At 47.8% G+C, this 27,306-nt stretch overlaps 1 protein-coding gene across 5 annotated transcripts; it reads left to right on the top strand.

Moving 5' to 3' along the window:
• Positions 1-1,271: 1,271 nt before the first annotated feature.
• On the top strand, positions 1,272-25,773 carry LOC136633244 (acyl-coenzyme A thioesterase THEM4-like). Of its 5 annotated transcripts, none has more exons than XM_066608823.1 (7): positions 1,272-1,292; positions 13,631-13,792; positions 13,861-14,017; positions 21,816-21,969; positions 22,040-22,150; positions 23,582-23,706; positions 24,200-25,773. In XM_066608823.1, exons 2-7 carry the CDS (start codon positions 13,649-13,651, stop codon positions 24,247-24,249), a joined length of 741 nt encoding a protein of 246 aa, XP_066464920.1. In that variant the 5' UTR covers positions 1,272-1,292; positions 13,631-13,648; the 3' UTR covers positions 24,250-25,773. The 5 variants fall into 5 exon arrangements, with proteins under 5 accessions (XP_066464920.1, XP_066464919.1, XP_066464921.1 ...); XM_066608822.1 differs by lacking the exon at positions 1,272-1,292 and adding an exon at positions 8,987-9,096; XM_066608824.1 differs by lacking the exon at positions 1,272-1,292 and adding an exon at positions 9,204-9,228.
• Positions 25,774-27,306: the final 1,533 nt, after the last annotated feature.

The raw sequence follows: 27,306 nt of genomic DNA, 5'->3' as shown, positions 1-27,306 counted from the left end.
GTCTGATCTGGGGTCTGCTATTCATCTAGTTGTTGGGACTGAATTTGTGCTGCTATAGAGGCTAGGTATGGCTGCAGAAGTGAGGGACTTAAAAAGACTCTGTCACCATCTTTTTGCATCCCCTTTCTGAGGGCAGCGCAATGTAGTGACAGGCACACTGGTTACAGTGATATATTTGCTTTGTGTATCTGTGGAAAAGTTTTGGGGAAACTTGCATTTTATCAGAAGCAGTGCATACATAGAGAACTACTTGACTTGGTCCTGGATATTAATAAGCTGCAGGCTAGCTACACCCACCTCGCCCTCCAGCCACTAATTGACTGCTGTCTACCTATTACTGTGCATACAGAGAGAGAGCTGCCAATGGAGGGTAAAGTGGGTGTGGCTCGCCTGCAGATCATTAATATGCAGAACTGGTCCTGCTACTAAAAAAATGCAAGTTTCTCCAAAACTATTGCAAAGATACATACAGTTGCTGCAACCAGTGTGACAGGCATTACCATATGGTGCTATCAGTGAGGGATGCAAAAAGATAGTGATAGAGTTTCTTTAAGATTAGGAGAAAGTGTCATAGTGGTCTGGGCTGGGTGGAGGAGAAAAGGAAAGCGAATGTCTACAAACTGAGAATAAATCAACTGTGATCACTGGATACATAGAGTAATATTCAGAAAAAATGTATATCCTAGTAGCCACACCCCAATAAATTTCACCCTTTAACAAGTAACCATGGAGGCATTTTTCCCAATATTTTTTTAAAGGTACAGAATCATGTGTTTATATGTATGTCGTCAGGGAGGTTGCTGATTTATTGCTGAACGGGCCATGTGACACTCTGGGGTCCAATAGGCCAATTATGTACAGAGAGTCACAAAGGGGATCATCAGTAGAGCTGGGACAAGAAGGCACCCACATATAGTACATTGTAAACAGGGCCGCAGAGAAGCTAAGGAATGAAAGTCCACTGACTGTCACGTGTGGGCACAACTTTAATGACAGAAGAATAGTGACCTCCGAGGATGTTGAGACATTCAGAAGTCGCTTTCATCTGTAAGCTCCATTTCCAAGCTGTTGTGATTTATATGATGAACCAATCACAGCCATTGCATTGGTTCATTGAGCACTGCATTGATTGGTTCATCCAGCCTTGCTTAGCCAATCAGAGCCATCGTTTCTTGGAGGAGGAATTTATGAATCCTGCAACCAGGAAGTGATCTTCTATGGGCGAACCAGGCCTGCAGGACGCACGGCGGGGCTCTGGAGAGCAGCGCGAGGACCTGGACCAAGCCTTTTAGGTAAGTATTCCCTTTTTTTTTTTTTGAAGTACAAAAGTTTCGGCGTAGGGCTTATTTTTGAGTGTTAAAGTCGAATTGCATGAAAACCACGATTTTGCGCGTTGAGATGCGATAAAAACGAAGGCTCCATAGGAAAACATGGGCTACAGAAGAATCGCAAATCACGGCAATATAGAGCATGCTGCAATTTTGTTTCCTAGCAAGATAGCATCAGAGAAAACAGCGCTAATGCAAGGAACCCACAGGAAAGCATGGGCTTCACATACATGCGTTTTGTAGCGCCGTCACATCGCAGGAAAATTGCGTGATTTTGTTGCCCGTGTAAAAGCGGCCTAAAGTATAATGGACAGAGTTAGAGCAAAGCTGCAGTTTAAAGCATGAGAGCACAGCAGGATCCTTTTGAGACAGATGGTGGATTTCTTTTGCACCAGAATGCTGATATAATTTGGCTCATGGCTTCGTCTCTGAATCTTTTCATACATGACAGCCGGTAATATGGACAAGCTGCTACATGAGGGCTGCAGATGTGTGGTCTGATGTGTCTCCTCACCACAAAGCCTGCCGCCTTATACCCTGACTGGGTGTGCCCACGTCCGGCAGCCCTGGCAGCGCCAGCCCTGCAGAACAATGACTCACTGTTTGCAGTATACAAAACGACACAGAGGCACAAAAATCCTGAAGTCAGCGAGAGACCTCTCAGGACAAAGCGCCTCACCTCTGAGTCTAGATCATGACAACCAGAAGGAGGACCTCCATTATTATTATTATCCCTTCCTGCAGGACAAAAGCCTCTAATGGGAGTGAGAACCTCCACCATAACAGAGGAAGAGCACTTGGTGCGCAATATGAAGGCGCTTCACTGTATCAGGGCGTGCCAGGCCAAATAGAACTTATTAATGTACACAGCACCCCCTGCTGTCCACACAGCAGATATGGTTACAAGGTGTGGTCAGCCCCGGGCCCTCTGTCATGTGAGGGGGCAGTGCAGCTGCATGGTAGTGATCACTGCAGGATAATATGGTGACTGCTGAGTCAGCACGGTTATAACATCTATACACATGGAGGCAGCGCCAGCCTCAAGTAAGATGGCATCCTGCGCAGAATTATTTTACTTCCACCAATCATAAGAAAAAACTCATATTGCACTGATAGGCAGTCAGACTGTATCCTGTAAAAAAAACAGCAAGATAGCAGCATATCCACACCAGAACAGCACCAGAACCAAGATCATAACATGAATACAGCACCAGAACCAATCTCAGTAAATAAATACAGCACCAAACCAAACTTATAACATAAATATAGCACCAGAACCAAGCTCAGTACATAAATACAGCACTAGAACAGCACAGTATATAAATACAGCACCAGAACAGCTCAGTAAATAAATACAGCATCAAAACCAAGCTCATAACATGAATACAGCACCAGAACCAAGCTCAGTACATAAATACAGCACCAGAACAGTGCAGTACATAAATACAGTACCAAAACAGCTCAGTAAATTAATACAGCACCAAAACCAAGATCATAACATAAATACAGCACTGGAAAAGTTCATAAATAAATACAGCACCAGAACCAAGATCATAACATAAATACAGCGCCAGAACCAATCTCACTAAATAAATACAGCACCAAAACCAAGCACATAACATAAATACAGCATTGGAACCAAGCTCATAAGATAAAAATAGCATTGCAACCAAGCTCAGTATATAAATACAGCACCAAAACCAACTCATAACATAAATACAGCACCAGAACCAAGCTCAGTACATAAATACAGCACCAGAACAGTGCAGTAAATAAATACAGCACCAGAACAGCTCAGTAAATAAATATAGCACTAAAACCAAAGATTACATAAATACAGCACCAGAAAAGTTCAGTAAATAAATGCAGCACCAGAAACAAGATCATGACTAGAGATGAGCGTGCGTACTCCGATAAGCACTACTCGCTCGAGTAATTGGCTTTATCCGAGTATCGCTGTGCTCGGGTCTAAAGATTCGGGTGCCGGCACGGAGCGGGGAGCTGCAGGGGAGAGCGGGGAGGAACGGAGGTAAGATCTTTCTCTCCTTCTCTCCCGCCCGCTCTCCCCTGCGACTCACCTGTCAGCCGCAGCGGCACCCGAATCTTTAGACCCAAGCACAGCGATACTCGGATAAAGCCAATTACTCGAGCGAGTAGTGCTTATCCGAGTACGCTCGCTCATCTCTAATCATGACATAAATACAGCACCAGGACCAATCTCAGTAAATAAATACAACACCAAAACCAAGCATATAACATAAATACAGCATTTGAACCAAGCTTATAAGATAAAAATAGCACTGCAACCAAGCTCAGTATATAAATACAGCACCAGAACCAAGTTCAGTACATAAATGCAGCAGCAAAACCAAGCCTAGTACATAAATACAGCACCAGAAGCAAGCTCAGTACATGAATACAGCATTGGAACCAAGCTCAGTAAATAAATACAGCCCCAGAACGATGTCCATAACACAAATGCAGCACCAGAACCAAGCAAAGTACATAAATACAGAACGAGAACAGATCAGTGAATACTATAGTACAGTGTTTCCCAACTCCAGTCCTCAAGGCACCCCAACAGGTCAAGCTTTCAGGATATCCTATAGTAAGAACATCTGTGCTAATGTATGAGGCATTCACAAGAATTACATCACCTGTGCAATACTGAGGAAATCCTGAAAACATGACCTGTTGGCATGCCTAGAGGACCGGAGTTGGGAAACACTGCTATAGTAGAAGCCAGCTTATAACAAATACAAAACTGGAACCAAGCTCAGCACATAAATACAGTACCAGAACCAAGCTCAGCACATAAATACAGTACCAGAACCAAGCTCAGTACATAAATACAACATCAGAACCGTTCTCAGTACAAAAACTAGAACAGTATCAGAACCAGGCCCATAACATAAATACAGAACTGGAACCAAGCTCAGTACATAAATACAGCACCAGTACCATGTTCATGACATAAATACAGCACCAGAACCACACTCAGTACATAAATACAGAACACCAACACATCTGGGAATAAATACTCAAACGAAAATAAATACCCAAAACGAAGCTCATAACATAAATATAGCACTGTAACCAAGGTCAGTAGATAAATAAAGCTCCAGAAACAGGCTCATATCATAAATATGGCACTAGACCTGTGATAATGTCACCATTATGTGATCAGTTACATGGTCTCTGAGCTCCACCCCTTATCACATGATGGCGACGTCATCGCAGATCCTAAACCAGCAGAGCCTGATCACATGACGGTGATGTCATCACGGGTCCTTCATCCCTGTGCACTGAATGAGGGATTACGGGTGGACTACATCCCCCACTACCCCCGCGGCCTGAGTTGCTATTGATACAGCAGTATTAAGTCTGGCAGTTTGTAGCTGGTTGTGAGACAGCTGCACACCTGTGTGGAGACTCCAATAAATGACACCTCACAAATGCCCAAATACATAGCTGGCGGTGCATACTGACCAACAACATTGAAGCATTGTCCTTCACCACTATCTTCACATCTCCTGAACATGATATTATGTCATATCAAGTGCTAATGCCACCAACACCAGTCCAGCCTTCATCTAATCGTCAACCGTTGTCCAGTGTTGGAACAAACCGTCACTATTGTGCAAACATGTCACCAGAGGGTCCAACGCAGCAGGGAAGCGAATGCAACTTACATGACAGCGACAAGCCACAATTTCACCTCAGCCACCAGCTGAATTTCGTAAATCTCGTGCAGCAGATATGCAAAAGCTACCAGCAAACATGTCTTCTCAGTAAGCTGCTGAAGTTCATAAATCACTGTTTGCAATGTTCCTGAAAATTGTAAAAAATGCCAATAGTTTATTATTGGCACGGAAATATTTTGACCAACTCCAATCTCTTTCACTATATATTACATTAATGGTACTATTGTACCTTGTCGACACCGGAAGCTAGGGGCTGACAGCCTTAGCTGCAGTAGACGCCCCTAGCTTGCGATTAGCTCCTGGTCTGCTGTGTTTCTGAAAAATTTGGCCCTTGGATCTCCGCATCCCTGCCGCTGGCTACTGCTGCAGCCGCCTCACAGCTCGGTCCAGTGCCGTGTGTTGCGCTGCCGGCACACATCTCCCTCCACCGCCGCAGGGCTACTCACATCTGCGCTCCCGACACCGCGCTGTGTCACAGTCCATCGGTGTTACTGCAGTAATCTACGGCCTACAGACATGTGCGGTCAGTGGCGTACCTAAGGGCTCAGGGGCCCGTGTGCAAAAGTTCAGCTTGGGCCCCCCCTCCGTACCCATACCTAGATCGTGCTGCATATATTATCTGCCCCTTGGCGTAATCTTTCCAAACATGACAAATTTGTTTGTAGCCCCGCAGGCCACTCTCACACACCGCTATTAGCACAGCGCCCCGAGTGCCGTACTAACCGCGGTACAACACTCCCATTGATTTTAATGAGCTTACTCAAATCTGCGCTGGAACGCAGTGTCCCTATCGCTGTGATTTTCGAGAGCTGTCTGTTCTGTTCCTGCATTTTTGTGGTTTTTAACACACCTCCTCACCCATCACAATGATGGGGTGCATTAAAAAGCGCTGTCACACGCTGTACCATGTGTTCGAAAACGCTGCTTGAAATTCTGGTAGAAATGCCATGATTACAAGCTGTGTTTTCTGAACACGTGTGTGAGAGGGGCCTCAGGGGGGGGGGGGGGGGGGTCATGTTTATGTTGTACTTTATAAAGAAAAACATATAAAAAACCTGCTGCAGTATTTAAAGACCGCGTACGTTATTAAGGAGCTGCAGACACTATTAAAAACTGCATGCGGTTTTGATGCATTTTTTTTTATTGCGTGTAAAGTGTGAATACGATAGATAGATAGATAGATAGATAGATAGATAGATAGATAGATATGAGATAGCTATAAGATAGATAGATAGATATGAGATAGATAGATAGATAGATAGATAGATAGATAGATAGATAGATAGATAGATAGATAGATAGATAGATAGATAGATATGAGATAGCTATAAGATAGATAGATAGATATGAGATAGCTATAAGATAGATAGATAGATATGAGATAGCTATAAGATAGATAGATAGATATGAGATAGATAGATAGATAGATAGATAGATAGATAGATAGATAGATAGATAGATAGATAGATAGATAGATAGATAGATAGATAGATAGATAGATAGATAGATAGATAGATAGATAGATACTCCTCCCCCCTGCTCTGCTGAGCTCTCACTCAGGCTGGCAGTTCTGTATGCAGCCTGATTGGAATCTTGCTGCACACAGAATGGCCAGCCATTAATGCACTGAATGTGTAGATGGGTACGGCGGAGGGCAGCCTTGGGGCCCCCGGAGCGCAGGGGCCTGATAGCCATGGCGACCCCAGCATCCCCTGATGCTACGCCTATGTGTGCGGTCCCCTCCACGCCGGTAGCAACCAAACTGCAGGAGAACTCTGAGGACCGAAGCTGGGGGACGCATAAGTAGCTGGGACCCCATAACATACCGTAATCCTAACCCTAACATTCATCCTCATCCTAAACCTAATGCCAATATGCCACCCTAGCCAATCAGGAGCTTGAGGGCGTTTACTGTCTGTGATTAGGTCTCCACCCATCATTCTGGTGGAGACAAGATACAATAGAACCCCCTAACCCTAACCATCCAGCCCATGGCAAAAGCAGTACAAATGCTGCAGCTAGCACTTTCAAGGACCTTACTAAAGCCACCCAATCAGGAGCTGGGGGTGTGACAGGGGTGTTTCTGCATGCAAGCCCTGTCAAACCCCTAGCTTCTGGAGGTGACAAGATACAATAACACACACACACATATTATATATATATATATATATATATATATATATACACACACACACACTTCTTCCAGGGGGGTATGTTACTGACAATGAGTGGATATATATATACAGTAAACCCTCGCTATATCGCGGTTCAATGATTGCGGCTTCAGTGCATCGCGGATTTTAGATATACCATATATAAGGCCTCCTTCCCACGAACGGATTTCCGCCGCGTAATTTGCGGCGAAAATCCGCTGCGTTGCCCGCAGCTATTAGGTTCTATTGAACCTAATAGCACAATGCTCACGATGCGTAATTCCACCGCGGAATTACGCACCGCGATTTCTCCCGTCCTCACCCGCAGCATGCTCTATTTTCTGCGGGTGAGGACGGGCTGTACGCACTGACGGCTTCCATTGCAGTCAATGGAAGCCGTCCGTTCACGCTATCTCCCGCTGTAACCAGCGGGAGATAGCGTGAAAAAACGCTTTCCCGCCCACCGCCGCGCGTCATATGACGCCATATGACGCTGCCGGCCGCGTCACGTGACACGGCCGGCCGTGCACGTGACACGGCAGGTGACGCGGCGGTGGTGGGCGGTGACGGGCGGTGACGCGGCGGCGGTGGGCGGGGAAGCGATTTCACGCTATCTCCCGCAGGTAAGTATAGGGGCTCTGGGGGGCGCCGTGACGGGCTTCACTGCGTAATATTACGCGGCGGACCCCGTCACGCTCGTGGGAAGGAGGCCTTATTCTGTTTTTGCTGAGTTTTTCACTATATCGTGGAATTTTGCAGTACATACAGAAGATACAGTACGCCGCTAGCGCTAGCCAATATGGGATTGTACAGGGCACACTGTTGGCTGATGGAATGTGTTCAGTACTTTGCGCTGATTGGCTCACTGATCGTAGCATCGGTCTGTTTGTTTACTTTTGCGATTATTTGGCGGTTCACTCGGCAGATTGATTTGTGTAAATATAGCGCCGCTACTCCGCTGATTTTCACGTATTGCAGGAGTCTCTGGAACGTAACCCCCACCCCCGATAGACGAGGGATCACTGTATATACTTCTTCGGGGGGGGGGGGGGGGGGGCATGTTACAGAGCAAAATGTCAAAGCAACACACAAAAAAGTTACCCTAGGAGTCGGTCACGACTTGGTACTTGCACCAGGACTTTACCTTACTGTAGCATGTTACCAACAATAAGTGGATATAGACCGCCTGCAGACGGGTGGGTCGGATCCGGCGGCGAGAATTCTCGCCGCGGGACCCGACCCCAGCGCCTGCAGGGAGGAGCGCGTACTCACCCGCGCTTGGCGGCCCCGGCTCTTTCATGTGCCGGCTGCCGGCGCATGCGCAGACCGGAGCCGGCGGCCGGGTGAGTGACGTTTCTGGGGGAGGCTCTGCAAGCCCTGCACCGAAATAGGACATGCCGCGGTTTGTTTGCCGCGCGGGATTTCGCGCGGCCGTCTGCATAGGAGTGCGTATTGTAATGCACTCCTATGCAGGCTTTCAGTGGCGGAAATCCTGCGAATAATCCCGCCGCGGGATTTCCGCCCGTGTGCAGGCGGCCATAGAGAGATATAGATACTTCTTCTAGGGGCATGTTACTGACAATGCGTGTGTGTGTATGTAGTAATTCTGTATATCACTGTAAGCAGGGACCACTTGTTGCTACGGGTTACCTCGGCAGGGATCACGTGACTATCAGTCACGATGTCTGTTGAATGACATTGACATTGGCCGGGATATAAGATCAGCCGCTAGAGGCCGATATAGTCTCTAACACATGACGCTGCTAGTCGCGCAGTTAATCTTTGGCGACCGCCATTTTCTCGGAGCTTCATAATATTAGGATCTAATGAGTGTGTCTCCAATAAGATGTCCTCGGCAGAGGACACTGACGAGGGAGTGAAGGACCGGGCTGTGACAGACTGGCGGCTCAGGTGAGTAATGTGGCAGGCCACTGACATCGGCTGGGTCCCGCTCATACACGAGTGGTGGTGGTGGTGGTGGTACTCTGTACAACCCGCATTGTACCTGGCGGGCGGGAAGACACTTGACTTTCATGCCCTTCAGTGTGTTTCCATGGTTACCGTCTAGCACACGAGGGAGACTTGTAAAGCTACTTCAATTTCTAAAATATGACATATGGTGGTCAGGGGGTGATTAGCTATAGGTGATTACTGGGAGGGGGCGATCTATTTATATGAGCTTACTGTTGGGGGCAGGACGATCGGCTATAGGTGATCACTGTGGGGGGGGGGGGGTCGATTGATTTATAGGTGATTACTGTTAGGAAGGGCACAATCGGCTATAGATCTTCACTATAAGTGACCACTGAGGGGAAGGGAGCAATCGGCTATAGGTGATCACTTCCCCTCAGCCATAGGTGATTACTATTGGTCAAGGGGCGATCAGCTATAGGTGATCACTGCGTGGGTAGAGGGCGGTCGGCTATTGGTGAACACTTCCCCTCCCCTCAGCTATAGGTGGTCATGGTCACTGGGGAGAAGGTGACAATCAGCTATAGGTGAGGACGTGGTGCGGTAATCAGCTATAAGTGACCACTGAGGGGAAGGGAGCAATCGGCTATAGGTGATCACTTCCCTTCCCCTCAGCCATAGGTGATTACTATGGAGAAGAAGATGATTGGCTCTAGGTGATCACTGGGTGTGGTGGGTCGACTATAGGTGAGCACTGTGGAGGAGGTGACGATCAGCTATAGGTAATCATTGTGGGGGAGGGCATGTTTAGCTATAGGTGATTACTGGGGAGGGGATTGTTGGCTATAGGTGAGCACTTTGCCCTCTCCCCCTAATTGCTTGCATGGGGTCACTGCTGAGCAGAGGACAATCGGTTATAGGTGATCTCTGTAGGGGGGATTGGCTATATGTGATCACTGGGGAAAGGGTTGACTATAGGTGATTACTGTGGTGGGGGGCGATCGGCTACAGGTGATTACTGCTAAAGGGAAAGGGCGATTGGCTATAAGTGATCATTGTAGGGGAGGGCATGTTCAGCTATAGGTGATCCCTGGGGGGAGGGGGATGGTTGGCTGTAGGTAATCACTTTGTCCTCTCCCCCTAATTGGCTACAGGTGGTCACTGTTGAGGAGAGGACAATCTGCTATAGGTGATTACTGTGTGTGGGGGCAATTGGCTATAGGTGATTACTGCTAGTGAAGGGGGTGATCGGCTATACATGATCACCGGGGGTAGGGAATCAGCTTTAGGTGATTACTATTGGTAAAGGGGCGATCGGCTATAGGTGATCACTGCGTGGGTAGAGGGCGGTCGGCTATCGGTGATCACTTCCCCTCCCCTAAGCTATAGGTGGTCATGGTCACTGGGGAGAAGGTGACAATCGGCTATAGGTGAGCACCATGGGGAGGGTGATCAACTAAAGGTGATTACTGTGGAAGGGTCGACGATCGGCTATAGGTCATCACTGTGGGGGAAGAGATGATCGGCTGTAGGTCATCACTGTGGGAGAGGAGGTGGCCTGGTGACTGGCTATAAGTGATCACTAGGGGGAATAGAGCGATCGGCTATAGGTGATTACTGTGGAGAAGGAGATGATAGGCTCTAGATGATCACTGGGTGTGGGGGGCCAGTTGGCTATAAATGTTCACTGTGTGTGGAGTTCCATTATAGGTGATCACTATGGAGGAAGGGCCGATCAGCTATAGGTGATCATTGTGGGCGGAGGGAATGATTGGCTATAGGTAAACCCTTTGCCCTCTCCCCCTAATTGGCTATAGGTGGTCACAGCTGGGGAGAGGACAATTGGCTATAGGTGATCATTGTGAGGAGGGGAGCGCTGTAGGCGATCACTGTGTGTGTGTGGGGGGGCGGCTATAGGTGAATACTGGTGGAAGGGGGGTTCTGGCTAGAGGTGATTACGGGGGGGGGGGGGGGCTATGGGTGATTACCGGGGAGGGGTGTTGGCTATGGGTGATTTGCGGGTGCTTTGTCGGCTATGATTGATTTGGGGGGGGGGGTTCGGCTATAAGGGGTTACTGTGGTGGTGGGGGGCTCGGCTATAGGTGATTACGGGGGGGGGTCGGCTATAGGGGATTACGGGGGTGGGGGTCGGCTATAGGTTGATTTTGTGTGTGTGTGGGGCGGCTATAGGTGGTGATGGTGGGGGCGGCTATAGGGGATTACTGTAATGGGGCGGCTATGGGTGACACTGTGGGGGCTATAGGTGATTACTGTAGTGGTGGGGGCTATAGGTGACTACTGTGGTGGGGGCGGCTATAGGTGATTGCTGTAGTGGTGGTGGGGGCGGCTATAGGTGATTCTGTGGGTCGGCTATGGGTGATTACTGTGCGTGGGGGGGGGGGGCTACAGGGGATTGCTGTGGGGGGTGGGGAGTCGGCTATAAGTGATTACGGTGGTGGGGGGGCTACAGGGGATTGCTGTGGGGGTGGGGAGTCGGCTATAAGTGATTATGGTGGTGGTGGGGCTATAGGTGATTGCTGTGGGGGTGGGGAGTCGGCTGTAAGTGATTACTGTGCTTGGGGGGGCTATGGGTGATTACTGTGGGGGTGGGGTCAACTATAGGTGACTACTGTGGTGGGGGGTGGCTATAGGTGACTACTGTGGTGGTTGTGGGGCGGCGGCTATAGGTGATTACTGTGTGTGGGGGTGCTACAGGTGATTGCTGTGGGGGTCGGGAGTCGGCTATAAGTGATTACTGTGCGTGGTGGTTGGGCTATAGGTGATTACTGTGCGTGGTGGTGGGGCTATAGGTGATCACTTTGCCCCCACCCCCTAATTGGTTATAGGTGGTCACTGCTGAGGAGAGGACAATCGGCTATATGTGATCACTGTAGGGAGAGGGGTTGATGGTCTGCTATAGGTGATTGCTGTGGGGGGGGCGATTGGCTGTAGGTGATCACTTTGCCGCCTCCCCCCTAATCAGCTATAGGTGATCACTGTGGGGGAATGGACGACCGGCTATAGGGAATCAATGTTGGGTAGGTGGAACAGCGAGAAGGGATGATCGTCTATAGGTGACTACTGTTGGGGAGGGGGGGGCAGTTGGCTATGGGTGATCACTGCCCCCTAATCAGTAATAGTTGGTCACTAGGGAAAAGAGGACGATCGGCTATAGGTGTTTACTGTGGGAAGGCCTGGTGATCGGCTATAAGTGATCACTGTGGGGGAATGGACGACCGGCTATAGGGAATCAATGTTGGGTAGGTGGAACAGCGAGAAGGGATGATCGTCTATAGGTGACTACTGTTGGGGAGGGGGGGGGGGCAGTTGGCTATGGGTGATCACTGCCCCCTAATCAGTAATAGTTGGTCACTAGGGAGAAGAGGACGATCGGCTATAGGTGTTTACTGTGGGAAGGCCTGGTGATCGGCTATAAGTGATCACTGTGGGGGAATGGACAATCTGTTAAATGTGCAACCAGAAAAAAAGGGAAAGCCAGCAGCACAGCAATACTTACTCCCACTCACTTGTTTAATACAGGGAGGGCCTGTAGGGGTGCACGCTCCAATGAATCCGTGACTCCTTGGATCCAAATCCGTATCAGCCAAATATAGGCAGTAGAAGCAGCACACCAGGGATTTTTTCTTAAAAAGTTATAGCACAAAAAAGTGCTTACTTTATTCAAGTCTCAGTCATAAGAAATGTGACATTTCAGCCCTATGTGGGCCTTTCTTAAGCATATACTTACGATGAGCAATAGTACAACATATATGGAACACCTCCACCAATTACCTGTAAATCAGTAGAACCTGAGGGCATCTGTTTGAGCGCGCTCATAGTACCAGGAAGACCTGTGATAATTGTAAATCAAGTACTCACCTGAGCTTAAACATCATCACTAGAAGGCTGCATTCACACGAACGTATATCTGCTCGGTTTTCACGCCGAGCCGATATGTCGTCCTCATCTGCAGGGGGGGGGGGGGGGAGGATGGAAGAGCCAGGAGCAGGAACTGAGCTCCTGCTCCCTCTCTGCCTCCTCTCCGCCCCTCTGCACTATTTGGAATGGGGAGAGGCGGGACAGGGGTGGGGCTAAGTTCTGAGAATTAGCCCCGCCTCTCCCCATTGCAAATAGTGGAGAGGGGGTGGGAGCTCAGTTCCTGCTCCTGGCTCTTCCATCCCCCCCCCCCTGCACACGAGGACAACGTATATTCGTGTGAATGCAGCCTTAGTTCCGTGATGACAATATAGCCATTAAGAAATCTAAACGGCTCCGGGACAAAGAGGACTAGAAAAGTGGCAAAATATGACTGGTGTGCTGCTTCTACTACCTATAATCGGTTATATGTGATGATTGTTGGGGAGGGCATGGTTGGCTATAGCTGGTCATGTTGCCCCCTCCCCCTAATCACCTATAGGTGGTCACTGCTGAGGAGAGGATAATTGGCTATAGGTGATAACGGGGGTGGGGGTGATTTGCTATAGGTGCTCACTGCGGAGGAGGGAATGACTAAGTCTCCTATCTCTTCCTCCAGCTGCTGACATCAGGGATCATGCTGCACATCTGCTGCCAGCTGCTCCGTAGAGTTGCTGTTCATTGTTCACCCGCAGGCCACGCCCCTCTCCGCTGGTCACATGCAGGCTCCGCCTCCCTCCGCTGGTCACATGCAGGCTCCGCCTCCCTCCGCTGGTTTTCGGTGAGTAGTTGTCAGCTGCAGCTATTACTGTACAGGAGACGATGAGGTTTATATTTTGGGTATTGCAGGTCGCTCGCCCGTCTCATGGACAGCGGGACTACAGTCTACCCAACGCAACATGGAGCCAGAACATGCGGGACTTATACAGGAAGTATGAGGAGCTGAGCAAGAGCGGCGCCTGGAGGCGGATCCCATCATATAACAGCACTGTACACCACGTGGCAGGTACCAGTCCTGTATACCATGTATGGCAGCGCCCGGCGGCGGATTCTGTTATATAACAGCACTGTAGACCACATGACCGGTACCGGCGCTGTACACCACATATAGGGGCGCCTGTCGGCGGTCCCGTCATGTAACAGCACTGTTTACCACGTAGAGGGTACCATAGTAACATAGTATTCTAGGCTGAATGAAGACAATGTCCATCTAGTTCAGTCTGTTCTAACCTCCCCCTTGTTGGTCCAGAGGAAGGCAAAAAAGCCCATGCGAGCCAATTAGCTCCTTTTTGAAGGAAAAAATTTCCATCCTGACTCCATAATGGCAGTAATCCCTGGATCAACATTTGAGATCGCCTCTCTGAATATTCCAGTCCCGTCATTCCATGTATTAATGTAGTTGCCCTTCTTTGAACCCCCTCCAGTACTGCAACATCTTTCCTGAGCACCGGTGACCAGAACTGTACGCAGTATTCCATGTGAGGCCTGACAAGTGCCTTATATAGTGGGAGGATAATGTTCTCGTCCCTCGCCCCTATACCTCTTTTAATGCACCCCAATGATTTTGCAGCAGCTGACTGGCATTGATTGCTCCTGTTAAGTCTACAGTCCACTAGTACCCGCAGGTCTTTTTCCATATCACTTTTCCCTAGCAGTACCCCATTTAATGTATATTGGTGACATCCGTTTCTCCTGCCCATGTGCCTAACCTTACATTTATCAACATTGAACTTCATTTCCCATTTTCCTGCCCAAACTCCCAGCTTATCTAGGTCCGTTTGTAGCCGCACATTGCCCTCTGTTGTATTAATTAACTTGTATAATTTTGTATTCTCTGCAAATATTGATAGAGGGACTGCACAGCAATATATCAGGTCATTGATAAATATATTGAACAGAGTGGGGCCTAATACTGAACCCTGTGGCACCCCACTAGCAACTCTGGCCCAATCAGAGTACGAACCATTTATTACTACCCTCTGCTTTCTATCTCTGAGCCAGTTCTTTACCCAGATACACACGTTTTCGCCCCGACCAAGCTGTCTCATTTTATATATTAGCCTATTATGTGGCACGGTGTCAAATGCTTTAGAGAAATCCAGACATATAAGATCAATAGACTCTCCCAGGTCCAGCCTAGAACTTAGTTCATCGTAGAAGCTGGTCAGATTGGTCTGACATGATCGACCCTTCATGAACCGATGCTGGTGAGGAGTTATTCCGTTGTTCTCCTTCAGGTATTCTACGATGGCGTCTCTCAGAAGTGAGACTTACCGGCCTGTAGTTACCAGGTTGTATTTAAAACCCCTTTTTGTATATTGGAACCACACTGGCAATGTGCCAATCCAGCGGTACAACACCGATCTCAATAGTGTCCAAAAATATAATAAATAGTGGTCTAGCTATGACGTCACTTAGTTCCCTTAGAACTAGAGATGAGCGAGCATGCTCGGTTAAGGCAGTTACTCGTAGCGGGGGGGGGGGGAGAGAGATCTCCCCCGCCCCCCCTCCTTCCGAATCTGCTCGGACCAGTGAGCAGTTACTTGAAAAGAGCGATGCCTTAACAGAGTGTGCTTGCTCATCTCTACTTAGAACTTTTGGGTGTATTTCATCCAAGCTCAGCGATTTATCGTTTTTGTTTTTTTTTCCTCATCCTCTTTAACTGCCTCTGCCCTTCCTTCTGTGTTAGGCATGCAGTATTTAATGGGGGGGGGGGGTCGTTTTATCCCCCTGCATCTCGTTTGGCGATTCATTTTCATTCGTGAATACACTAGAAAAAAAACTATTTAATAGATTTGCCTGCCCCCCCCTCATTGTCTTCTATGATTTCTCCTGCATTATTCCTTAGCGGGCCAGTGCTCAGTGCAAATCCTTTTACTGTTTATATAATTGAAGAATAGTTTAGGGTTATATTTGCTCTGTTTGGCGTTTAGTCTCTCTGCCTCCTTAGCCATTTTGATTTTTTTTTTTCTTTACATGATTTGTTTTTTTTCCCTGTATGATTTTAGCGCTTCTTCGCTGCCTTCTTGTTTAAGTAGTTTAAATTCTTTCTTTCTTTTTTTTCTTTTATTCCTCCCCCTTACCGTCTTGTTGAGCCACATCGGTTTCCTTCTACTTGTAATTCTTTTATCTTTAAAGGGTATGGACTGCTCACATGAGGTGATTAGGATCCTTTTAAACTTCCCCCATTTGTCATCTGTACTGATATTTTTGAGGGCATTATCCCAATTCATGTTACCGATAGTAGTTCTGAGCTGATCAAATTTAGCTTTACTAAAGTTTTTTTTTTTTGTCACTCCCTAGTAAGGCTTCTTGTTAAAGGACAGCTGGAAGTTAATTATATTGTAGTCACTATTTTCCAAGTGTCCCTGGCCCTGCACCCCCATGATTCGGTCCAGTTTGTTATTTAATACTAAGTCCAGAGTGTCCCTTCCTCTAGTTGGCTCCTGCATGAGTTGGGTAAGAGAACTTATCACCCTTGTGAAATTCGCAGGTTTCATCTTCCCATATTATATACGGATAATTAAAGTCCTCCATAAAAATTTCATTGCGGTTTGACACCTCTTCTATTTGCCATAATAATGAAATTTCAGTTTCTTCTGTTGCTTTTGGTGGCCTATAGAAAACCCCTATCAGGATTTAGTTTTTGTTTTTTCTCCCTGTATTTCTACCCACAGAGATTCCAGGTGTTCAACTCCTGCACCTATATCTTCCCGTAGCTTCGGCATTAAGTATGATTTAACATACAGACACACTCCTCCTCCTCCTTTCTGGTTTCCACGGTCTCTTCTGAAGAGATTGTAATCCTGTAAATTCATTGGCCAATCACACAAATCTTCAAGCCATGTTTCAGTTATTCCTACTATATTGTAATTTTTATCAAACCTTCTCGCTTCGAGCTCACCCACTTTACTGATCAGACTTCGTGCATTCGTTGCCATACAATTTATACGGCGGTGGTTGTTCTTTATATTCATTTTGCTACTAATGGTACTACTGGCTGCTCTAGCTGTACTAACCCCACCCCCTTCTCGATCACAGTTTCAATTTCTAGGTTGCTATCTACACTGTCTACCCCGCCCCCCCCCCCCCCCCCCCCACACACACACACAAACACTCCATCCCAGTTTAAACACTCCTCCAGCCTTCTAACCATCTTCTCCCCCAGCACAGCTGCCCCTTCCCCATTGAGATGCCCGTCACCTACGTTAGAACCTGTAGCCGACAGCAAAGTCAGCCCAGTTCTTCAGGAACCCGAAGCCGTCCTTCCTACAGCAACTCCGGAGCCACTTGTTTACCTCCCTAAGATCCTGCTGCCTTTCTAGTGTGGCTTGTGGTACATGTAGTATTTCCGAGAAAACTGCCCTGGAGGTCCTTGCCCTGAGCTTGGACCCTAAGTCCCTGAAATCGTTTTTGAGGGCCCTCCATTGACCTTTAATTTGTTCATTGGTGCCCATATGCACCATAACCGTGATGTGTCGAACTCGAGCGCCAGGAAGACAACACACCATTGGACGATCCTGGTCTTTTTGGCAGATTGCTTTTTCTGTCCAACTTATAATTGAGTCCCCCACCACTAGGACCTGTCTAGCCTGCCCTGCGCTCCTCGTCCCTATCTCACTGAAGCAGTCGTCTCCCTGGTGTTCAGAGGGCATGTCGTGCTGCAGCAGTGCTGGCTCTGTAATGGCATCACTCTCATCTGCCAACTTCGTAAATTTGTTGGGTTGTGCCAGTTCAGGACTAGCCCCCCTGGTTCTCTTCCCTTTACCCCAGCTGGCTGCCTGCTCCCCTTTTCTCTTCCGTACTACCATCCGCCCCCGCCTCTACCCCAGCTGGCTGCCTGCTCCCCTTTTCTCTTCCGTTCTTCCATCCGCCCCCGCCTCTACCCCAGCGAGTGCCTGCTCAGTGAGCAGCAAACTCCTTTCCATGTTGTCAGTGGATCTCAATGTTGTCAGTTGCTCATTTAGATCCAGGATTTGGGCTTCCAAATGTGCGACGAGCACGCGTCTTGTGTAACAGTATGCACCCTCGATCGGCTGACCAAGGACCGCATACATTGCACACTAGCCTGTAGTATCGTGGCCGAATTGATAGGCACATTTCAGGTTTTATGTAATCGGGTATGCTGATTTCAAAAATCCATATGAAAAAAAAAATTATCCGAAAACCGGAACCCCTCCCTAAATGACCGGAAACATGCACTGCCGTGTTTCGATACAAAAGAAGACTTTAACCCTCCTTCTCCTTAGTAGTATGTGAGTACATTGAGTAGGCTAAGGAGTATATGACTTTGTAAGATTGTAATTTTTTTTTTTTTTGTACTGTATGTACAAAAATATAAATAACCACTAATATGGTTATGAATGTTTCATGTATTTTGGTTTTATTTGATGTTTTCTTTTATTTTGGGCATAAAATAAATAATAAAATCTGAAAACTATTGATTAAAATATGATTTGTCAGTTTTTCAGTGTAAATAGGGAGGTGTTCCGGTTTTCAGAGAACTTTTTTCATCTTGCTTTTTGAAATCGGCATATTCTATTACATAAAACCTGATCTGTTTCTTCCATTCAGACAAAAGAGGTCTCCGACACTACAGGCCAGAGCACACTGGACGGCATTGTCAGGCATGGAGCTCATCCTAATAGGGGGCTACAATTTACTTATGGAAGTAGTGAAGATTGATTAGATCACACTCCAAACACACCTTCGCCCGTTCGCTCACATTTTGGGTTTTTTTTGCCCGCTCGCACACCTATTGCTCACTCTCACTCAATCGACTTCATTTGCACCTCACTTACACGCAGGCACACACACCTACTAATACTTACACGCAGGTACGCACACTTTCTGACGCTTTGACGCAGGCACACACACTTACTGACACACACCTACTAATACTTACACACAGGCGCACACACACTTGCTGACACACACTTACTAATACACGCAGGCACACACTTGCTGACACACCCTTTCTAACACTTAGACGCAAGCACACACACTTGCTGACACAAACCTACTAATACTTACACGCAGGTACACAGACTTGCTGACACAAACCTACTAATACTTACACGCAGGCACACACACTTGCTAATACTTAGAGGCAGGCACACACCCTTACTGGCACACACACCTACTAATACTTACATGTAGGCACACACTTGCTGACACACCCTTTCTGACACTTACACGCAGGCACGCGCCCTTTCTGACACACACCTACTAATACTTAGACGCAGGCACACGCACTTACTGGCACTTACATGCAGGTACACACACTTGCTGACACTTACACGCACAAAGAATATATTTAACAGCCCTTGTCAGCAGCAGCCGCAGTCTCCTCTCCAGCAGCCGATGATGGCAGCAGCTCCGCGTCGGGACTTCTCCCTCGGTGATCGCCTCCTGCCTGTACACCATGTATAGCGGCGTCTGTCGGTGAATCTCGTCATATAATAGCACTATAGACCACGTGGCAGATACCGGCGCTGTACACCACTTATAGCGGACCTGGAGGCGGATCCCGTCATGTAACAGCACTGTACACCACGTGACAGGTACTGGTCCTGTACACCAGGGGTCCCCAACTCCAGTCCTCAGGGACCGCCAACAGGTCATGTTTTCTGGATTTCCTTGTTGGTGCCTCAGACATTGCCACAGGTGTTCTTACTATAGGATATCCTGAAAACATGACCTGTTGGTGGTCCCTGAGGACTGGAGTTGGGGACCCCTGATGTACACTACATATATGACTGGATCCGCCTCCAGGCGCCACTATAACAGCACTATAGGCTATACGTAAATGAAAGGTTTGTGTCAGCAGCACCAGGAATGTCCCAGCTGTGGTAGGGCCACAGAATGCAACAGCCAGGTGAGGGTCCAAACCAATGCTCCCACAGAAGTCCATATAATAAAGATGATGATTCTGGCAGCATGCAGGGGTGCTATACAAAACGTATCCTTTATTGTCCATCACAAGGACAGACAGCAACATTTCCGCCGTAAGGCCTTTTCCAAGCTTAACAAACATATAAACTACCTAGCCATATATAATAAATTGCATGTGCGCAATAATCAGTAGCAGCCAATGGCAGTGAGGTGGCAATGTAAACACAGATGTTGCGAATAGCATACATTAAAATTAACAAACAGCCATAAATGATTACTTGTGTCTCACCATCTCGCCCTCCCCCCACACGCGCCTATATCATGTATCTGCGTCCATACAGTGACCCGCTCAAGCACATTGCGCATGCGCGGGATCACAAGCGTCTCCTGCAATGTCTGCAGCCCGCCATGCCTATGAAGACCATGCACCTAATGCACATGCGTCAGCAATGCAGAGGCGCGGGCCAGAAGAAAAGAGGACGCTGCATCAATAGTCGGCCCTAGCGCACATACTGCTCGTATGTTCGATAGTACCAGTGTATACGCAGACGATTCACACCCACCTAGACGATATTGGAGGTTTAACCCCTTAGGGTACATCGTATCTAGTTCAGAAATCCATTTTAGTTCACGTTTTTTCGGTTGTAAGCATCGATCTTCGCCCCTCGGCAACACCGGGACGGGATCGATCACTCTATACCTGAACTGGCTGATCGTATGATTGTTTTCTACAAATGTCTAGAGATTAAGGATGAGCGAGTATACTCGCTAAGGCACTACTTGCTCGAGTAATGTGCCTTAGCCGAGTATCTCCCCGCTCGTCCCTAAAGATTCGGGGGCCGCCGCAGCTGACAGGTGAGTTGCAGCGGGGAGCAGGGGAGAGCTGGAGAGAGGGAGAGAGAGATCTCCCCTCCGTTCCTCCCCGCTCTCCCCCGCAGCTCCCCGCCCCGTGGCGGCCCCCGAATCTTTAAGGACGAGCGGGGAGATACTCGGCTAAGGCACATTACTCGAGCGAGTAGTGCCTTAGCAAGTATACTCGCTCATCCTTACTAGAGATCGACCACTCCATAATCCTGATCCTGAATGTGCTTTTGTGCTTCACCATTCGTGATCGAACCTCCATGGTGGTCTCTCCGACATAACCTGGACCACACGGGCAGGTGATGAGGTAGACCACGAATGATGAAGGACAAGTGTATTGACCCTGAAGGCGATATTAGTTGCCCCGCAGTGGTGAGAAAACTGGTCACCAGGTTCCCACAGCAGGAGCATCCGAAGAAGGGGAAATTGTCCCTTTAACAGGCGCCGGTGTGGACTGTATCTGGACTTTTGTAATGGTGTAGAATGAATGACTCCCCCCCCCCCCCCCCCCCCCCCCCTATCACCAATACTCTTACCTCTCCTATATGCCATCATAGAAGCACTTCTAAATTCAGGAACCTCCGGGCAACCTTCATTCAACAGTGCCCAATGTTTTTGATGATGCCAGCCACTTTGTAGAAACGGTATTCTTATAAGGTCTTCCTGTTTTTTCTTGGGTACCAGAAGATCACGCTGAGTCGGGGATTAGCCATAATTTCCGTGTCCGTTATCAGTTGTATCAGATAACCCCTCAAATGTATTGGCTGCTACTGATTATTGCGCACATGCACTTTATTATATATTGCTATGTAGTTTATGTTTATGAAAAGGGCCTTACGGACAAAATGTTGCTGTCTGATCTTGTGATGGGGCCATAAAGGATACGTCTGCCAGAATCTTCTTATAAGGACTGTAGACCACGGTACTGGTCCTGTAGACCACATATAATGGCCTTATATACCATATAGCAGGTACTGTATTGGCGCTATACACGACATACCCGGGTTGTAGGGTCTCTTGGGTCTAAGCTTACCCTCCTCCCATGACAGATTCGCCCCCGGAGGACGGCAGAGTCACCCGTCTCTTCACCAGGAACCTTGACCAGGACGGTGTGGGCTTTGAGTACAGCATGTTCTACAGTGAGGCAGAGAAGAGGATCGTCTGTATATTCCAGCCAGGCCCCTACCTGGAGGGCCCCCCAGGGTAAGCACCGCTGTTTGTGTTCTGTAACAATGGCACGTTTTGCTCGCTTATTGTCGTCTTCACTCCACAGGTTCACACATGGCGGCTGCATTGCTACCATATTAGACATCACCCTCGGCACAAGCGCTGTGTGCCTCTGCGGACCGGTCTTGACTGCCAATCTGAATGTCGACTTGCGGAAGTAAGTGCTGCACATATGACGGGTGTGGGGGCAGATCTACTGATCTCGTATTGCAAATGGCGTAAGCTAAGACCCGGCGGTCTGAAGATGCGCATATTCTCACTGCGGCTCCTGCTGGTGGGTTAGACAATGGTTTTCTTACTTTTATACCGCATGTTAGTCTACAACCATATTGTGACACATTTTTGCATTTAAGTTACATCCTCTACCCTGCTAAGCCACTCCTTTTTGTCGGACGCACATGCTGGATTATTCTTTTTCGTGTATTTGCAGCATAAATAGGTTTAACTCCTTAATGACATGATTGTAGGGAGAGAAAACGCATCAATTCTGATGTAGATTTTTTTCTTTTTTTTTTTTTTTACGGCGTTAATCATGCAGCATAAATGACACACTAAATTTTTTCTGCGGGTCGGTACGGTTACAACGATACCAAAATTCTTATATTTTTTTTAGGTTTTTACACTTTTTTGCAATAAGAAGCCTTTTTTTGGAAATCTTTTTTTTTTTCTCTATCGCTGCATTCAAAGTCCTGTAACTTTTTTATTTTTCTATGTACGGAGCCCTGTGAGGGCTTATTTTTTGCAAGACAAGCTGTAACTTTTATTGGTACCATTTTGGGGAATGTATGGCTTTTTTGATCACTTTTATTGCATTTTTTGTGAGGCAAAATGCTAAAAATTAGCATTTTGCCTCTGTTTTTTAGCGGGTTTTTTTACGCTTTTTGTCGTAGAAAATAAAAAGCACATCCAACTTTTTGTACACGTCGTTACGGACGCGTCAATACCCAATATGTGGGGTTTAAATTTTTTTTTACCTTTTTTTTTTTTTTACACTATTTGAGTCCCTCTGAGGGACTTGCAGCACTGTGTCTATGATCGCTGTCATAAGGCATGGCAGAGCTACTGCTCTGCCATGCCTTATCGCTTATACAGCGATCATAGGCAATACAGGACGCCAGTGTCTGGTGTCCTGTTGCCATGGTGACAGGCCGGGCTCTCGCGATTAGAGCCGGCCGGAGACACAGAGGGAGCGCACTCCCTCTGTGAACTCTCCCTGCCGCGATCTACTTAGATCGCGGTAGGGAACGGGTTAACAACGGGGGGCGCATCTCCGATGCACCCCCGCTGTTGCAGCAGGACGCCGGCTGTGACTGACAGCCGGTTCCCGCTGCGGGATAGCGCGAGGTCATTCAGGATCTCGCGCTATCCCGATGACGTACCGGTACGTCATTTTGCGCGAAGTACTTGCCTCCCATGACGTACCGGTACGTCATGGAGCTGGAAGGGGTTAAAACCCGATGAAACAGTTTTTGGCGCATTTACAAAAAGGTCTGGCACAATCCCGTTAGTAGATCTCCATTGCGTGCATTATCATCCGTGTGGTTACTTTGGTTATGGGCGTCCTAATAACCCGCCTCTCTCTCCGCAGCCCCATCCTTTTAGGCCACACTGTGATTGTGGACTGTCATGTGGAGAGGGTAGAAGGTCGGAAAGTGCACGCGCGGGGGCAGATCCGGAGCCACGATGACCGCATCCTGCACGCAGAGGCCACAGGTATGAGAGCCATATGCTGTCTCCCTGAAGCCCAACCCAATGCTTCACACTGGCACTGCCACACTGCACTACACACTGACACTATTAACTACACTTCTCCATGCTGGCACTGCCACACTGCACTCCTCTACACTGGCACTGAAACTACTGCCTACTCTTATCCTTGCTGCCACTGCCACACTGCACTCCTCTACACTGGCGCTGAAACTACTGCCTACTCTTATCCTCACGGCCACACTGCACTCCTCTGCAGTGCCACTATTGCTACACTCATCTACACTAGCGCTGGCACTACTGCCTATACTCCTCCACACTAGAACTACTGTCTACACTCCTCCATGCTGGCACTGTTGCCACATTGCACTCCTCCACACTGTGACTACTACCTGCACTTCTCCAAACTAGCACTGGCACTATAGCCACACTGTACTCCGCGCGGACGGTGCTGACCTTTACTCTGGCTTTTCATATTGTTTTTTTTTTTATTTTTTAGGTCTCCTCATCAAGTTTAACCCGGGGAACGTGGATCATAAAACGAACTAATTATACCAACCACTGTGCTGCCGAGGAGCTGCATCTCTGGGCCACAGTCCCCACCTACTGCCCGGGTACATGAGGCATCTTCTGGGCAGTATGCTGTAAAGATTCTTTGTTGGTACTGCAGGAAACGTCCAGCAGGTGGCGATGTGAGATGGATAACACTGTATCCACTGCGATGTCCACTTTCTGGGTGTGAGTTGTATTACTTAGAGTGACCAGTAGAGGTCACACTCCTTGCTAGAGAACCTCTGTTTAATATCTCTGCTTTGTGACACAGGTCAGCAAGTGTTAAAGGGCCGGTCCAGCCTTGTTGGTTTAAAGGGGTTGTCCAGGGAGGTGAAGTTTGTACCCAGACTTTCGGTGTCGGAGCCTTGCAGCTCAGTCCTGACACTGGGTCACCTGTTGTGGATGCTCTGTACACCTGTCACATCAACCGATGCAGCGAAGGGACGAGCCAAACAGCCGTCCCCCTGCAATTATGTGACGGGTCCAGATTTCGCCTCCCTGAGCAATCACAAATAAATTGCGATCATCTTGAAACACAAAAAGTATTGGAACAATTTTGTTATAATTCTTCTCCCTTTTGAAGATCCTGGCTTGCTGTCAGTGAATGTAAACCTTCTGTTTCTAGCCGAAGCTTGAAAACCCTTACACTTCTTACAGCTGAGGACTTGCTACAGTGTATCCAGTGTAAACAATCCTCTGTGGACTCCAGACTGATACATGTTACCTGCACTGATACATTGTAGCAAACTATCAGGACAAATGTTTTTACTTCCCTGGGGATTGTCCAGTCTTTTACATTGTAACAAACACTGAGCTGTGAGAAGTAATTAGTCAAGATGGGTTTTCAAGCCTCAGGCCGTAAATACAAATGTTTTCCTTCATTGACGGCAAGTAGAGATCTTAACTGCGTTGAAGCACAAGGACTGTTAGAAAGTTGCAGAGCGTTTCATTGTACAGTGCCGGTCCTGCAGAAAGTGGCATGAGGCCCCTGTTGGCATCCTGGCACAGGTGCCATGTGGTTCTCCAGTCTTTTATTAGCGTTGATTTTATTTCTCACTTTTGCGGTATTTTGTTTTTAATGGCTTTTAGAGTAAGTTGTGTTCACTCCACGGATCCTACAGGATGAGGGAAGCTCCCTTATCTCAGAGATGGCTGCACCGCCCTTCATAATCCACAGGCGGGCGAGCTGTGTACGTTGCGTCTTATTGCGCGTCTGCCCCAGTGAGTGACCTGCCGATGTTTAGCGAGCGCCCAGATGGGCCATGTTCATGTTCTGTTTACTTCTACGAGTTGGGTTCCCCCACATTGCATTCATCACTCTGCGCCAGGATCTTTCGTCTTTCTTTTTTTTTTTTGCGAAAGTCTGGCAAAAGTGCCAGAAAGGAGCGGCAATAAAAGCCTGTCTTCCCCTCCAGGGTTCTGCCTGAGGAGCCCTGCAATTGAGGTGATGTGTCAAGTGGGTGGAGCCTCACATGCTGTCTCTGCACTCCTGACTAAAATAAAGCCAAATTTGGACTCTTATGCCTACTTTGTGTCATTGCCGGCCGCCACTCCCACAAATCTAGACACGCTATAAGGGGGTCGTCCAGTCTTATATAGAGAAAGAAGCCTTCCCCCTCGGGGGTTAGCGCATGTGGACGTTTGTGAGTGGAGCCCCCACAGCCCGGCCCGTTATTGAATACACCCGAAATAATACCACCTTGCCAAGATAGTGTGTGTGTATAATATATATATATATGTGTGTGTTCTCTCCCCCTCCTATATATTTGTGTGGGTATATATTACACACATACGTACGTGTGTGTATACACACACACATATATTAATATATATATATATATATATATATATATATATATATATATATATATATATATATATATATATATATATATATAATTAGTGAGATGGTGACCGGCAAGGTGCTGGAGGGCAGGTATGTGTCGCCTAGGATGCTCTCCTATGAGGCCTTGGGGAGCGCTTGGGCGGATACGTGCCACCGAGCAGCCTGGGCTCGGTGGAGGAAGCCGGCAGTATGGTGTCAGTAACATTAAGTTACTGACACGGTGTAGTAAGTAAGTGGCTCCAAGCCGCATAATCCGGGCCGGCTTTTCCTGGAGTGACCAAAGCGAAGGGTGGGATGGTCACTCCCACGTACCAGGTGGGGCTGGTACCAGGCCATATAAAGCCTGGACCTACAGGGCCTACAGGGAGAGCTGAGACCTCTGCAGGTCTGAGAGTCCTGGCTGGCTGTGTGCAGGAGCCATTTTGATTACCAGTACGTAAACAGGGACGCTACATGTATAGTAAGTGCTCAGACGAGCAGGATTTACTTGTTATGTTTTGCCTGATGTTAAGGCCTGTATTTTCCTTTGTGTGCTTGGAAATAAACCCAGGCAAAGCCTGGACTAAAGACTTTATCCTATGTGTCACTGTCTCTGACTGCTTATGTCCAGGTTGCTACCGATCCTAAACGCTAATCCCTCACTATATATATAGGGGTGTGTGTGTGTGTGTGTGTGTGTGTGTGTATATGTGTGTGTATATATGTGTGTATGTATGTATATATATGTATGTATGTGTGTATATATATATATATGTATGTATATTAGAGATGAGCGAACACGTTCGGCTCCGCCCCTTTTTCGCCCGAACACCGAACTTTGCGAACACTTCAGTGTTCGGGCGAAAAAGTTCGGGGGCCGCCGTGGCAGCGCGGGGGGGTGCGGCGGGGAGTGGGGGGGAGAGGGAGAGAGAGAGGGCTCCCCCCTGTTCCCCGCTACTGCCGCCCGCGCCGCCGCGCATCTCCCCGCCCCCCGGCGGCACCCGGACACTTACGCGCGAACACTGCAGTGTTCGGCAAAGCCGGTGTCCGGGTGCGGATGTGTCCGTAACGGACACGTTCGCTCATCCCTAATGTATATGTGTATATATATATATATATATGTATGTATATGTATATGTATATGTATATGTATGTATATGTGTATATATATATATGTGTATATATATATATGTGTATATATATATATATGTGTGTGTGTGTGTGTGTGT

The sequence above is a fragment of the Eleutherodactylus coqui genome, chromosome 6 (assembly GCF_035609145.1).
Source record: "Eleutherodactylus coqui strain aEleCoq1 chromosome 6, aEleCoq1.hap1, whole genome shotgun sequence".
In the NCBI taxonomy this organism is placed as follows: domain Eukaryota; kingdom Metazoa; phylum Chordata; class Amphibia; order Anura; family Eleutherodactylidae; genus Eleutherodactylus; species Eleutherodactylus coqui.
This window is presented reverse-complemented; position numbering and strand designations above follow the sequence as displayed.